Source organism: Pecten maximus, chromosome 17 (assembly GCF_902652985.1).
Source record: "Pecten maximus chromosome 17, xPecMax1.1, whole genome shotgun sequence".
In the NCBI taxonomy this organism is placed as follows: Eukaryota; Metazoa; Mollusca; class Bivalvia; order Pectinida; family Pectinidae; genus Pecten; species Pecten maximus.
Window position 1 is genome coordinate 16,397,960 of NC_047031.1, and position 13,935 is coordinate 16,411,894.

Consider the following 13,935-nt stretch of genomic DNA (forward strand, 5'->3'; position numbering starts at 1 on the left):
CCATTCGGTCTATGTAACTCACCAGCAACTTTCTCTAGAGTCATCAACTTAGTGCTGTGTGGCCTTAATTGGAAGACTGCCCTGGCCTTTCTAGATGACATAGTGATTCTAGGCAAAGATTTCGGAGATCATCTTAAGAATTTGGTAGAGGCTTTGAGCAGGTTCCGGTATTACGGAATAAAACTCAAACCCAAGAAGTGTGTCTTCTGTCAGAGAAAGGTGGAATTTCTTGGCCGGATTGTTGGGGAGGACACCTTAGCCATGTCTGCGAGCGACATAGAGGCCATTAAGAACTGGCCAGTACCCTCTACTACCAAAGAAGTAGAGAGATTTCTGGGTTTGGCGAATTACCACCGGTTGTTTATACAGAGTTTCGCAGCGGTTGCTATTCCCTTGTATAACATAACGGGAAAGAAGCCTTTCAGATGGGAGAGGGAACAACAGCAGGCATTCGAGACGCTAAAGGCTAAGCTAATGCAACCACCAGTACTAGCCTTGCCCAACCAGAATGATGATTTCGTATTGGATACCGATGCATCGGACGAGGCTATAGGAGGGGAACTTCTGCAAATAGTAGATGGGGAGGAAAGAGTGATAGCATATGCCAGCTTTGCTTTAACCCCGGAACAGAAGCGGTACTGTACTACACGGAAAGAGCTGCTGGCCATTGTCCGGTTAACACGGCAATTTCGACATTACCTCTTAGGCAGACCTTTTAAGGTAAGAACCGATCATAATAGTCTTACTTGGCTGTTACGGTTTAAGCAGCCTCAGGGTCAGTTGGCACGATGGATAGAGGAGTTGAGCCAGTACAACATGGTTCTGGAACACAGAAAAGGTAGTTTGCACACAAATGCAGATGCATTGTCCAGGATGTCTGCAGAGGTCAGCCATTACATCCATGGGTCCCGGCTTGAGGATCTGCCTTGTGGTGGTTGCCTTTATTGCCAACGAGCTCATGATCGATGGGGCGAATTTATAGAAAATGTGGATGATGTGGTCCCCATTGCAGCAAAGGGTCCGGTAAATCAAGGCCAGGAAAAGATTTCCCCGTCAAAGACCTGGGACCCTGGTGGAACAGAAGATAAAACTCCCATATACATTGAGGTGTGCTCACGGTTGTGTCAGGTGCACACACTGACCGAAGAGGGGGAGGTGGTGTCCTTTGTGCAATCCGCGGAGGATAGAGAGATGTGCTGGGGTTTTTCCCGAGAGGAAATCAGACGGGAACAAAGCACGGATCCTGATTTGACGCTGGTGGTGAATTGGATCCTAAAACAGGCGACACCGGCTAACGAAGAGCTGTTTCTTTCGAGCCCTGCGTCCAAGTTTTATTGGATAAACAAGGAACGATTGAGAGTGAGGGAAGACATCTTATTTTTGAAAGAAAAGGATTGCGGGATCCAGAAGCTTGTAGTGCCAAAAGGTCTGCGGGGCACTGTGCTGCATCTTCACCATGATCTGCCATCTGCCGGGCACCAAGGTATCACACGGACACGAGAAAGAGTGAAGGAGAAGTTCGCCTGGTATGGTCTTAGTCAGGATGTTGAGAGGTTTGTTACTACCTGTGAGGTCTGTAATAGGAGTAAGAAGCCAAATCGACATGGCCGATATCCTCTAGTGAGACACCATGCGGGAGCTCCGATGGAAAGGGTTCATATCGACTTCCTGGGGCCGTTACCAAGAACAGAAAATGGGAACGAGAACATTTTGATGATGGTGGACCAGTTTACGAAATGGGTGGAAATTATTCCTACGTCCTCTCAGACAGCTGAAGTCACAGCCAAAGCGGCGGTAAACTCTTTCTTCTCAAGGTTTGGGATGCCATTCCAGTTGTTTTCTGACCAAGGACGAAATTTCGAAAGTGATCTTTTTACTGCCATAGGCGATATTCTGCGCATCCATAAGGCCCGAACCACTCCATATCGACCATCCTCCAACGGACAAGTCGAACGTTACAATCGGACTCTGATGGACGCAGTCAGGTGTTTCGTTGGTAACCGACAAAAAGACTGGGACGTCTTACTTCCTCAGCTTGCGGGAGCAATGAGATCGACAGTAAACCGGAGCACGGGGCAGACACCAAATATGATGATGTTGGGCAGGGAGGTTAATCTCCCAGCAGATCTTATGTTCGAGTCCTGTAATACTCCCCTTCAACAGGGGGTTGCACCCTATATTCATCGATTAATAGGCGCTTTGCAGGAAGCTCATCATATAGCTAGACAGAAATTGAAGGAGACACAGCGCCGGATGAAGAGGAACTATGACCTCAGGGTATTGAAGCGGTCTTATCAGAAAGGAGATATTGTCTACATCCTGGATAGTGGGGCAACTAAAGGCAGATGCAAGAAGTTGTGCCCTCCCTGGAAAGGGCCCGGTATAATTGTGGAAAAGATCACACCATACTTGTTTCGGGTTCAGCTTAACAACAAGGTCTTGGTCTTAAACCACGATAAGCTCAAGCCTTGCAGGGACCGCCAAATGCCTGCATGGATAAACAATTTCACATCCAATCTTCTGGTGGGTAACGAGGCAGAGGGTGAAGTTGATACGGAGGCAGATGATGAGGCTTATTGTATTTGTAGAAAGCCATGGAATGGTCAATTTATGATACAGTGCGACTACTGCGGGGAATGGTACCATGGGTCATGCATCAATATAGCCCCTTCCGATGCCCTGGATATTGACCGGTTCAAGTGTTCTTCTTGTAAGAACAATGTGGTCACTCAAGCATAGTTTCTCTCTTTCTGTTCTTCACAGGTGAAGGCATGGCGTACGGAGGCAGATGGACTGAGGTGATGTCTAAACACCTCAAGACAGTAGAGGATGCCACCCGAAAAGGTGACACCCTGGACCCTCGAGATGTCATGAGCCACCTGTATAGGACCAACATCTCCGATCGTAGGATGAAGGAAGCGGTAATGGGGCAGGTCAAGATCGCCATCAAGAAAGGCAGGCGGGGTTGGCTAAGGCGCATGGCAGAGGAGGCTCGCAGCGCTGGATTGTTTACAGACGACTGGATTGAAGGTAACATCTTCAAATTACAGGGTCGCCGTCATCGTCGTGACAATCGCCGAGAATCCATCGCGGAGCAGGCGGTGTTCGAGCCTGTGAGGGACTATCGGCTTCAACAGGACCCGACACTCCCAAAATATGTTGAAGAGGTTAGCGCTCAAGATGGCCCGACTAGGTTGGATCAGCGCTCCTACAGAGATGCCTTAATGGACTGCCCTAGAGAAGAGAAGAGATCGTCTCCGGAAAAGTATTCGTCGGACGTGTCCAATCATTCGGGAGGGGAATACCAGGAGGAGTTGGCCGGCGAATCTTCAAGGGAGGACCTTTATGTTGACAATCAGTCAACCGGTGAGGGTCAGGATTCCCAGTTACGGGGAGGAAGCTCGGAAGGCAAGGATTCCCGGTTCTCGGGAAACACAGACACGCAACGTGTCGTTGTATTAATGCCTGCAGAGAGGGACATGCCGGATCAGGGCAAGTCGCAGAGGGGTAGCCCCCGTTATCAGCGACAGTCTAACTCTCGGCTAAGGGGCTCGGATTCGAGCAGGGGTAGGAGTATGGCACGTTTCTCACAAAAACGGAGACCCTCCCCGAGGAGTTATCAACGGAACAAAGGAACCTATTCCACAAGAGAGGCAAGGTATCCGACCCCACGTATACAGAGTACGAGGGGAGCCGGACCAAAGGTTCATTCAGTCCGGGTACGGACAGATCATCAGCAAAGTTCGGGGGTTGGACAAGTACCAGTACGAACTAGGGAAATATGGAATTCGTCTTATTCCCGTAAGAAGGAGTCTTCCAAGCCGGAAGAACAGCCCACTCCAACAAGGCACCGGAAACGGAAAGCTAAGTTGCAAGGTCAGGAGGGTCAGCCACCTGAGAAGAAGTCTCACAGAGGTCATCGGAAGGGGGAGATTTGCAAGATAGGCGGTTGTGGCAAGGAAACTTGGTATCCCAAGCGTCATCTAGTCGAGGCTCACCTCCCCAATGTCTTAGAAGAGCGTCATCCGTTGACAGTGGACCTACACCGGACCCGGTATTCGTGTCTGGCCATGTTTGCTGTATGCACTGTGGGGCCAACAGCAGGGCTGCAAGACCTCTGTGATTGGATCAACCGATACAGGTTCATTGAGCCAGGTTGGAAGATCACCGATAGACAGAGGGAGTTGATGGTAGGACTGTGTGAGGAGCAAGGCTGGGAAGTTCCACAGGATTTCAGCTTGTCCCCAATAAACTCTCCCGCTGCACTCCTGCATTGGAGGTGCCTGAAAGCTATTGCCAATCAGATAGCTAGGGGGACGATGAAAGAGCTAAGGGAAAGGTTCACCTTTACCTCTGAACAGGTTCTTGTGGAGCCGGAAGCTGAGGTCCAGGATACGGCTGGTGTCGACATGAAGGATCCGATAGAGGCCATGGAGACGTCATCAGGACTTCGGGTATCCACCGGTAGATCGGCAGAGGACCCGGGGTTAGAGCCTGCTGGGGATTCGTTGGAGGACATATCAGTACCAGAGTCCAAGCGAATGGAGGAGTCCAAACTGGTGATGAGCGCTTTCGATAGCCATTTCCATCTGGATAGGATACGAAGGTACCTGAAGCTTCACCATGATGCGTCAGTGCATGATGTACTAGCAGCGGTGCCAACAACACCAGGGGAGTACCAGCTAGAAGTCTCGGGAGGTGTCGCGGTATACTGCGACCCCGAAACCTACCCATCAGTCGACGAAATATCTCGATTAGTGGAGGAAGGCTTTAAGGCGGTGATTGGAGTCCATCCTAAGCACTGCATTTCCAAGGTTGACAAACAACGCCTGGTGGACTTGCTGGTGGTACCTGGAGTGGCTGGACTCGGTGAGGTCGGTCTCGATCACACCTGTCGGCCTGATACTTGGTATCCTCAGGAGCAGCTACTCAAGGATCTCCTGTCCTATCTGTGTCCAGGCATGGTACTGGTGCTGCACATCAGGGGAATGAAGAGGGATGCTGCAGGAGTGGAGGCCTTCATGTGCTGCCTGGATATCCTGCAATTGCAGGGAGTATCATCACGCCAGAAGATTCAACTCCACTGTTTCTCCGGTACAGCGAGAGTAGTGGAAAGTTGGTTGGAAGTCTATCCAAACACCTACTTTAGTGTGTCGGGCCTGGTGTTTCACTTCAATGATGCCCAGAGAAAGGCTATCAAGTCAATTCCCCTAGATCGGCTCCTTTTAGAGACAGATGCCCCTTACTTTCCGGTAAGTGCGGAAAGTTCGTGCAGTGCCCCCCACTTAATTGATATCACAGCCAGGAAAGTGGCAGAGATACGGGGAGGCATTACCGTCAGAGAGGTCCTTGGAGCCACAGAGGAGAACGCCCGGACCTTCTTCTGTTAAGCTTGAGTGTGGACCGGTAGCAGGGCCCCCATCTTGATTAGGCCATGCCGGTGTGAGGGTTAGTGCCCGTTCGGAGATGGCTATGGACTTTCCCAAAAAGAAAACGGGGGGGAATGTAGTGAAAACGGACTCAAGCGCGCCGGTGACACGGGTCAGCGTGCGCGAGCGGCTCACGTGCGCACTTAGAAAGAAGAGACTAGAAATTAGACAACGCAATCTACACCACGAGGTAAATTCGTAAACAGAAAAGCTTATCTAGCAAGACATCCCGGTAAAACGGTGCATACGTCGCTAGAACCCGGCCCCCTACCCATGGTTAACCCCGGTATAGGAAGTAGGGAACTGACCACCTGTAACAAGGTAAACGGTAAGCTGTCCTCGTGAACCACGCGTTGACACTTCAATATGGTAGCAATGGAACTGGAGAAGAAATTTAAAGTATTTTTTTTTCAAGATGGCCATCATCTTGGATTTTGGACCTATATATCCGAAAAGTAACAACACTTGTTCAGGACCATCTCTGGATCATTTTAGGCAAATTATATAATCAGCGCTCAGTCTCACAGGTGGAACTTTAGAAGGGGTTTGTGATGTGAAAGGTTTATGCACGGTGGACAACGGACAAAGCACAATGACTAAAGGACATCCTGACCCTGCGGATCAGCTGAACTAAAAATACAATGGAGGCTGAAATTACATATTTTTATTTTCTCTTTATTTGTGAAGTGCTGTAATAATATGAAGCATCTTAAAAATCATATAAAACTGATATATACAATGTATCTGTATAACTGTAAACTTGTACGATACAATATATTATTATGTCACCAACTAGACAAGTGAAGAACATTTATGGTAAGTATATAATGATAAATGTATATTTATATAAATCTACTCTTTCTACCATCAACAGCATATGAGCTGCTAATTGAGATTAAACATGTTTATTATGTAAACAAAAGTGAAGCTAAAATGTTGGCACACAAACAATATCCCTGACAAAATCAGGCGATATATAGATATATTATATTACTTGAGAGAATATGAAAAGTGTAATGTAGTAAGAATTAAAATCCTCAGCTGACATTCAGTATACAACGTACTACATACACATTGTGCACAGGACATCCAGCTGACCCTTGGTTTTTTAGCAATATCAGAACCCAAATCACTATTTCTCAGAAATATGAAGGGTCAAAAGATACATCAAATAGACATGTCAACTACAGGAGTAAAATCGTATTTGTGGGAGTCAAAAATATACTCTCAATGGTCTACTTGATGCCCTGATGTAGTATGTATTTGTGGTTCAGGATCCAGATGTACCCACCTGTGGATTTAAAGGTTAGTAAATTTTGTATGGAAATAATGCATTGTAAAGCTAAAGGCATATCATTGAAATCTGTAATTGAATTAAATACAAGAATAATTCTGAATATCATCACAAATATTGTGAACAAAAGAAAATGGCTTGAACTGGCTGATTGGTTTGGTTTGGTTTATTTTGTTTAACGTCCTATTAACAGCTAAGGTCATTTAAGGATGGCCTCCCGTGCGTGCGACATGCATGCGTGTGGTGAGTGCGTATGTGTGTTTTGGGAAGCTGCGGTATGTTTGTGTTAAGTCTCCTTGTGATAGGCCGGAACTTTTGCCGATTTATAGTGCTACCTCACTGAAGCATACTGGCTGAAGTGTTGATTTTGTGTACAACTGTGAGAATCGTATATAATTAGTGTATACATTACTGGTACTTTCATTCCATATTTGGCTCTAAATGATGCCATAATTAAAATAATGTCATTGTCATATTCCATTTCTTTCTGACCCGTGATCCACAAGGGGAGGTAATGCATTGGAACTGAACAATTTTGAAATATTTTACAATGTACATGTATGTAGTTTTGATATACTGGTAAATATCTACAAAGAATAATTTGTTACTGTACATGTGTTAAAAATCTATAGTTAACTTGATCTAATGCTGATACTCATATACTCTATAATTTCTTCTTTTCAGATTTGTCTTGAATTAGACTTTGTCACATAATACTTGCCCTTGACAAAGATAAATTATTTCTTTTTCATTTAAACAATGCAAGATTTCCTGATCTCAACCTCAGAGATGAGGGGAGTACCCGTTGCTAACAATTGTACACTGTCATAGCAACAATACAATGTCTTGGCAACAATATACAATGTCTCTCCAACAATACAATGTCTCTCTAACAATACAATGTCTCTCTAACAATACAATGTCTCTCCAACAATACAATGTCTCTCCAACAATACAATGTCTCTCCAACAATACAATGTCTCTCTAACAATACAATGTCTCTCCAACAATACAATGTCTCTCCAACAATACAATGTCTCTCCAACAATACAATGTCTCTCCAACAATACAATGTCTCTCCAACAATACAATGTCTCTCCAACAATACAATGTCTCTCCAACAATACAATGTCTCTCCAACAATACAATGTCTCTCCAACAATATACAATGTCTCTCCAACAATACAATGTCTCTCCAACAATACAATGTCTCTCCAACAATACAATGTCTCTCCAATAATACAATGTCTCTCCAACAATACAATGTCTCTCCAATAATACAATGTCTCTCCAACAATACAATGTCTCTCCAACAATACAATGTCTCTCCAATAATACAATGTCTCTCCAACAATACAATGTCTCTCCAACAATACAATGTCTCTCCAACAATACAATGTCTCTCCAACAATACAATGCATTGCCTTGATGTAACATCAATATATATAAGAGGGCAAATTATGAGAAAAATCATCATTCATCCCCTTGGGAGTAATTAGACAGGGAAATCTAAACCCTCTGGGTAACATTCTTTAGCTGCAAACACTTCAAGCCTCGTGTTCTAACTTTAAAATCTTCTCTCTTGGGACCAAGACTGTCCTGTCTAACCTCCTAGCTATAGGAAGTGATACAGAATATGCAAAAATGTTTTGCGTAAGCTGTTAGGAAAACCGGCAGCTCCAGTTGTGAAATGCTTTGTTGCTGTAATATACATTGTAGCTGTATGTAAGGAACTTCATATCAAAATAAAACAAATATTGTGTGATGAGCTATATGCCCTTATAAAAAATTATCTACCAGAGGAGCAATAGAATCCAGATTACCTAGACTTATATGCCTTTATCTGTCAGAGGGATAATGGAATCTGGATGCCCTAGTTCTTGAGGATATGATTTACCTTTCCCATTGACAGAAACATGTTTTAACAGATGACTTTGCAGGTTTCCTGCCTGAATGAAACTCTCACCACAAAATCCACAACTGTATGGCTTTTCACCCGTGTGTGTCATTCTGTGAGCTCTCAATCCACTTGTTTCACTGAAAGCTTTCCCACAAATGTCACATAAGTACGGTTTTTCACCAGTGTGAATTCGAATATGTTTCTTAACCGACCCAGATTCACTAAATTCTTTCCCACAAATATTACATTTGTAGGGTTTTTCACCAGTGTGTACTCGTTTATGTTTTTTCACCGAACCTATCTCGGTGAAACCCTTCCCACAAATATCACAATTGAACGGCCTCTCTCCTGTATGTATCCGGATATGTTTTTGTAAGTTGCCAGCACTAGTTGAACCCTTTCCACAAAAACTACACTTATACGGCTTTTCTGTAGTTTTTGAATGTGTCTTCCGGTGATTTCGAACATGTCCCATTTGACTAAAGTGTTTTCCACATACATCACAGGCGAAAGGCTTCTCGCCTGTATGAGTTCTTTTATGATTCTGAAGTGTTCCTTGATCCCCAAATTCCTTTTCACAGATTTCGCATTTAAATGGACGATCTCCAGTATGTATGAGATTATGTCTCCGTAACGATACAGCTTGATTAAATCGCTTACCACAGATCTCACATTCGTGGGGACGTTCATTTCTGTGAGTTTTCATGTGGATCTTTAAAATTTTATCCGTTTTTAATACTTTACCACATAAGTCACACTTAAATTCGCTGTTGTGCATGCGAATATGTTTATGATAATACACTGCTATACTAAAGCCTTTGCCACACACGTCACAAATATAGGTCTTACCCTTGTGAGATCTCATATGATTGGTCAAACTCTTAGACGATGTAAATTCTGTCAAACACACTCCACATATGAAAGTGTTTTCTCCGCTATGTATTTTAGAATGTGTCTGTAAGTTCTTCTTTGTTTGGAAACATTTCTCGCAATGATGACATTTATAGGGCTTGTCAGATGTACTGGTATTGGTAGTGTCAATGGCGTCCTCCATCTTTTCCTGATTAGATATAACACTATCTTTTCTACCTGAAACAATAAAGAAATCAATTTTCTTCTTAGTCTTCGTGAATTGTGAAAGACTTAATAGAGAAAAGTATGAAATATATAAAATTGTCAGGTTTCTGTGTGTAGATAAATATAAGTGTAACCCTGGTAAATACTAACCACAATATATACCGCTTAAATGCTAGAGAGAACTTCTGTTTAGCAAGATCGGTTGAGCATAAGCCTATATAAATGTAGCTAGTAATCCAAACACCCCTGGTTTGATCCATGTAGCAGAGGCAGGGAAATAAATTTGATTGATCATGCTCTCTGTTACACAAGAAATACTGTACTTATCCTCAAAAGTTTAATACATGTTATATATATAAGTTTTGGGATGGAGGGCTTACTGTGAATCGCTTTTAGCTTAATTACTACTTTAAAATTGATGGCTAAAAACAGAAAAAACAGACAAAAGTGTATGTCTTCCTGAAGAACCTGAAGCATGCCTACAAGGTCTAACCAGAGACATATATCTATGTCTCTGGTCTAACAGGTGACCACATACAGAGACATATATCTATGTCTCTGGTCTAACAGGTGACCAAATACGTTATATGTATATATGTAATTTGGGAATCAAGCCTAAATGCGTTGGTGCAAGTATCATCAAGGATTTGGATACTAGTATATATGTAAAAGTTGAGAACTTGTGGGAATTTCCCTTTAGCCTATATAGCTAGTAGTATAAAATGTTTGCCTGGAGAGCCAGAGATTGATTGTTCGAGCCTCAGAGCCAACAGGGTATTTAATTTTCTCATTACTCCTTTCTAGTACAGATTTGCTGCCATTGACCACTCAAGTGAAAGCTATAGGAGATTGAGAGGCTTCCTTGGAAGTGAAGAACCTGGGTTGTGGTTGTTTTCAGGGGCAAAGACTTTGTGAAGAAGGAAGTAGAGTAAAAGGAGATAGCAGAAGGCCACCTTTCTAGCTCAGACTCAGACTAGTGGTATAGTGGGGGCATTTTTTTTTTTAATTATTATCATTAAAGCTTAAAGGTAGAGGGTGGGATTATTGCTAGATGTTAAAATAACATTTGTTTAGCATTAGATATGGTTGGGCTACAGGGCTTATTACCAGGCATAGGCTTATTGCTGGATTAGAATGTGTAAGGGATAAATATCTACTTACATGAATATTCATGTGATCATGTGCCATTATCAGATAAACAATAAACATGATTACCATTCTGTTGTTCATAACTGTAAGGAAATGATTCCTCACTTCCTCGACCATCATCCTCAGGAGGTTTGCTGAAATCTGTTATTTTAAGACCATCATCATCAGGAGGTTTGCTGAAATCTGTTACTTCACGACCATCATCCTCATCTGGAGGTTTGCTGAAACTTGTTAGTTCAGGTGTGTGTAATATGTACATTTGCTGACCGTCATGTTCACCAGAGCTAGAAGACATATTATCTGGGACGTTTGATTCTCTGTTACAATCATGTGTCCAGTTATCCCACTCCTCTTTTATTTGTTGGTACATACTGTGCATTACAATCTTGTCCTCCATCTTCAATTCCTTCTCAACTAGACTGGTACTCCTGTGTTGTGTTGGTCCTCCATTGTTGTCCGACTTTCTAACTCTGTACTGGAAATACTACTCTTAGCTATATCTGTGCTCCACATGTCAGAATAGATTTCGGGCACCGGTCATCTTTGCCTTTTCAATCATCTAAATAAAAAAATAAATCGATGTAAAATCTATGTACAAATTATATATTTTCTTTTTTGCAATCCACATACATTTTTACGTGATACATTTAATGAAGATATATCTGGATTTGGTTTTGTGAATTTTTGTCCTTCCATATGCAAGCCAAGTTGTCATTCATCTGCGGAGCAATGTTGATCCAGTATTTTACCAAATCATATAGGATATCTTATATGTTTATGAGATATCCTATATTTCTATGAGATATCTTATATATGTTATACAAGATATCTTATAAACTTTAAATAAGTTATTTAAAGTTTATAAATAGAGGTTACACAACGAGTGGTTGTTGGATATGGAATTTATTTCACACGAGTAAGTTATTTTTTAAAAGTTACAAAAGACACAAGCTTTAGCGAGTGTTTTTTGCAACTTTTAAAAAATAACTTACGAGTGTGAAATAAATTCCATATCCAACAATTTCGAGTCGTGTGACCTGTTTCTACCACAATAATATCGGCTTGAATCAAAGGGAAACGTGGCCAAGTATAATTTCGCGGTGATGTCCGGGACCCGGTGATGTGACGTCATTAGATTATTGATGACGTCAATAACAATTGCAGCTTGGGTCAAAGTTCACCGTGTTAGCCAATCAAAATGCGTACAGAGTTTATACCACATGTGGTATAAACAGATTGGTAATCAACAGCTGTAATGATTAACTGATGGTCTGAGAGTTGAATAACACAGGGTATTGTGGTAGAAGATATCTTATATAACATAAGATATCTCATAAAAGATATAAGATATCTTATAAACTTTTTTTTTATAAGATATCTTATAAAGTTTAAGATATCTTATATAATTTGGTAAAATCCTGGATCAACATACACGTTGGCTCCATGAATAAACTTCGCTAGCCATACTTTCAACATAATCAGGCCTCCATTTCATGAACATTCCTTAATTAAAAATCCTCCATAGGAAAACTTTACAGAATTTTAGAAAAGTTCCTTTGAAACTAAGATTTTCCCCTTAAATTCTGTACTGTAGTCTTTCCCATTGAAAATGTCAAGATAAGTATCATAAGATAAGAAAACGTTGATGAAACTGGATTCGGATCATTCATGGATGATGGGGACAATGATGAAAGTGTTTATAGTCCCGTCACACTGAAATGCCATACCTATATACTATATATACAGTAGACATCGTAGCATGAACCGGGAACCCATTCATATTATACCAACAACAGTAGAGCAAGGGAGATAATCCATCTAATAACGATTCCATTGATTTTATCTCGTTAGATTTTGTCTACCTTTACTTCAATACGGCAGCCACCTTAAAACATGTTTGCCTTCAGTTTACAGGAAATAACGTCCGTCTAGCTATAAAAACCTCCCGAGTTGTCACATTAGTGCCAAAGATACTCCCGATTCATACCGATTTCTGCTGTGATTCTTGTTTACAAATTAAGTTAGCTGATTTAGGGCGATACACGTGTGTACAGAAAACCGAAGGATTATAGGCCTTAACGTTCAGTAGAAAAGAAAGAAATTCATGCAGGAAACTGCAATAAAGAATCTCCAATACAGCTACGACATAACGCTTAATCATTTGCAAACGCACAAACAGCGTACCACGATTGCAGCAAGGTCCAGTATCGTAGATAATGAATGGCAGCCATTTTGAATAAGTCAAACACCATAATACACGCACGGGAGTTGAAGTAGCGACTGGGAACGCCAAGCCCTCTGGTTTCTTAAATCAACCGTTATATTCATCTTTATAACCGAAAAAAATATAAATAAAGTATGTATTTGTGGTAGTATTGAATGGCGTTCTTTACAGACAATATATTATTAGATTTATTCAAATTCCACCTAGATCTACATTTGTAGGGAAATTAATATAGGGATTGAAAGTTAGAGTCATCTTTCGGACTGAACTAAGAAATCCATATTTTTATTTTATGTTATTGAGCTTTTGATTTCAAAGGTGAAGGTCGTTGAACTTTATTTTTTTAATTCATGATGAAAACTGCAAAACCTCGCCCCGTCTTCACACATGCTTACTTCACACATGCTAATACATTTTAGGTCCAAAAAATAAATATGTTAAATTGAAGTTATTTTTTTCATAAACCTCAAAGACCGTGATCTTATGGAGGTGTGTGGAAAGTTCATGGACATAGATTGAGAAATGACACAGATATTTTGGCACTTTGAAAAAAAGGTGAAGTTTTTCCCGCCAAAATTCTCAAAAATTTCAATAAATTGTTTCTGTTCCTTTATCTCGATTTAACGTGATATTGGCACCAATGTTTAACTACAATATTGTATGATTATCGTTGACCTTCATTCAAGGTAACATTCAAGGGCACATGATTAAGAAGTAAAAAGTTTCTAAATTTTATTAAAAGTGTTTCTTTTTTCTTCTGAGGGTTTGACCAAAGTTCAAAGTAATGGCTTCAGCAATCGTCAAGGTCAAGGTCAAATAAGTCAAATTATCAAGACATGAAAAATGCAGCTTCAATGATGAA

The 13,935-nt window shown here is 41.6% G+C and overlaps 1 protein-coding gene across 1 annotated transcript; it reads right to left on the reverse strand.

Moving 5' to 3' along the window:
* Positions 1-6,973: 6,973 nt before the first annotated feature.
* LOC117315036 (zinc finger protein OZF-like) lies at positions 6,974-13,126 on the reverse strand. Its single transcript, XM_033869174.1, has 3 exons — positions 13,034-13,126; positions 10,916-11,408; positions 6,974-9,712 (listed from the first exon to the last, which is right to left on the reverse strand). Exons 2-3 carry the CDS (start codon positions 11,244-11,246, stop codon positions 8,553-8,555), a joined length of 1,491 nt encoding a protein of 496 aa, XP_033725065.1. The 5' UTR covers positions 11,247-11,408; positions 13,034-13,126; the 3' UTR covers positions 6,974-8,552.
* Positions 13,127-13,935: the final 809 nt, after the last annotated feature.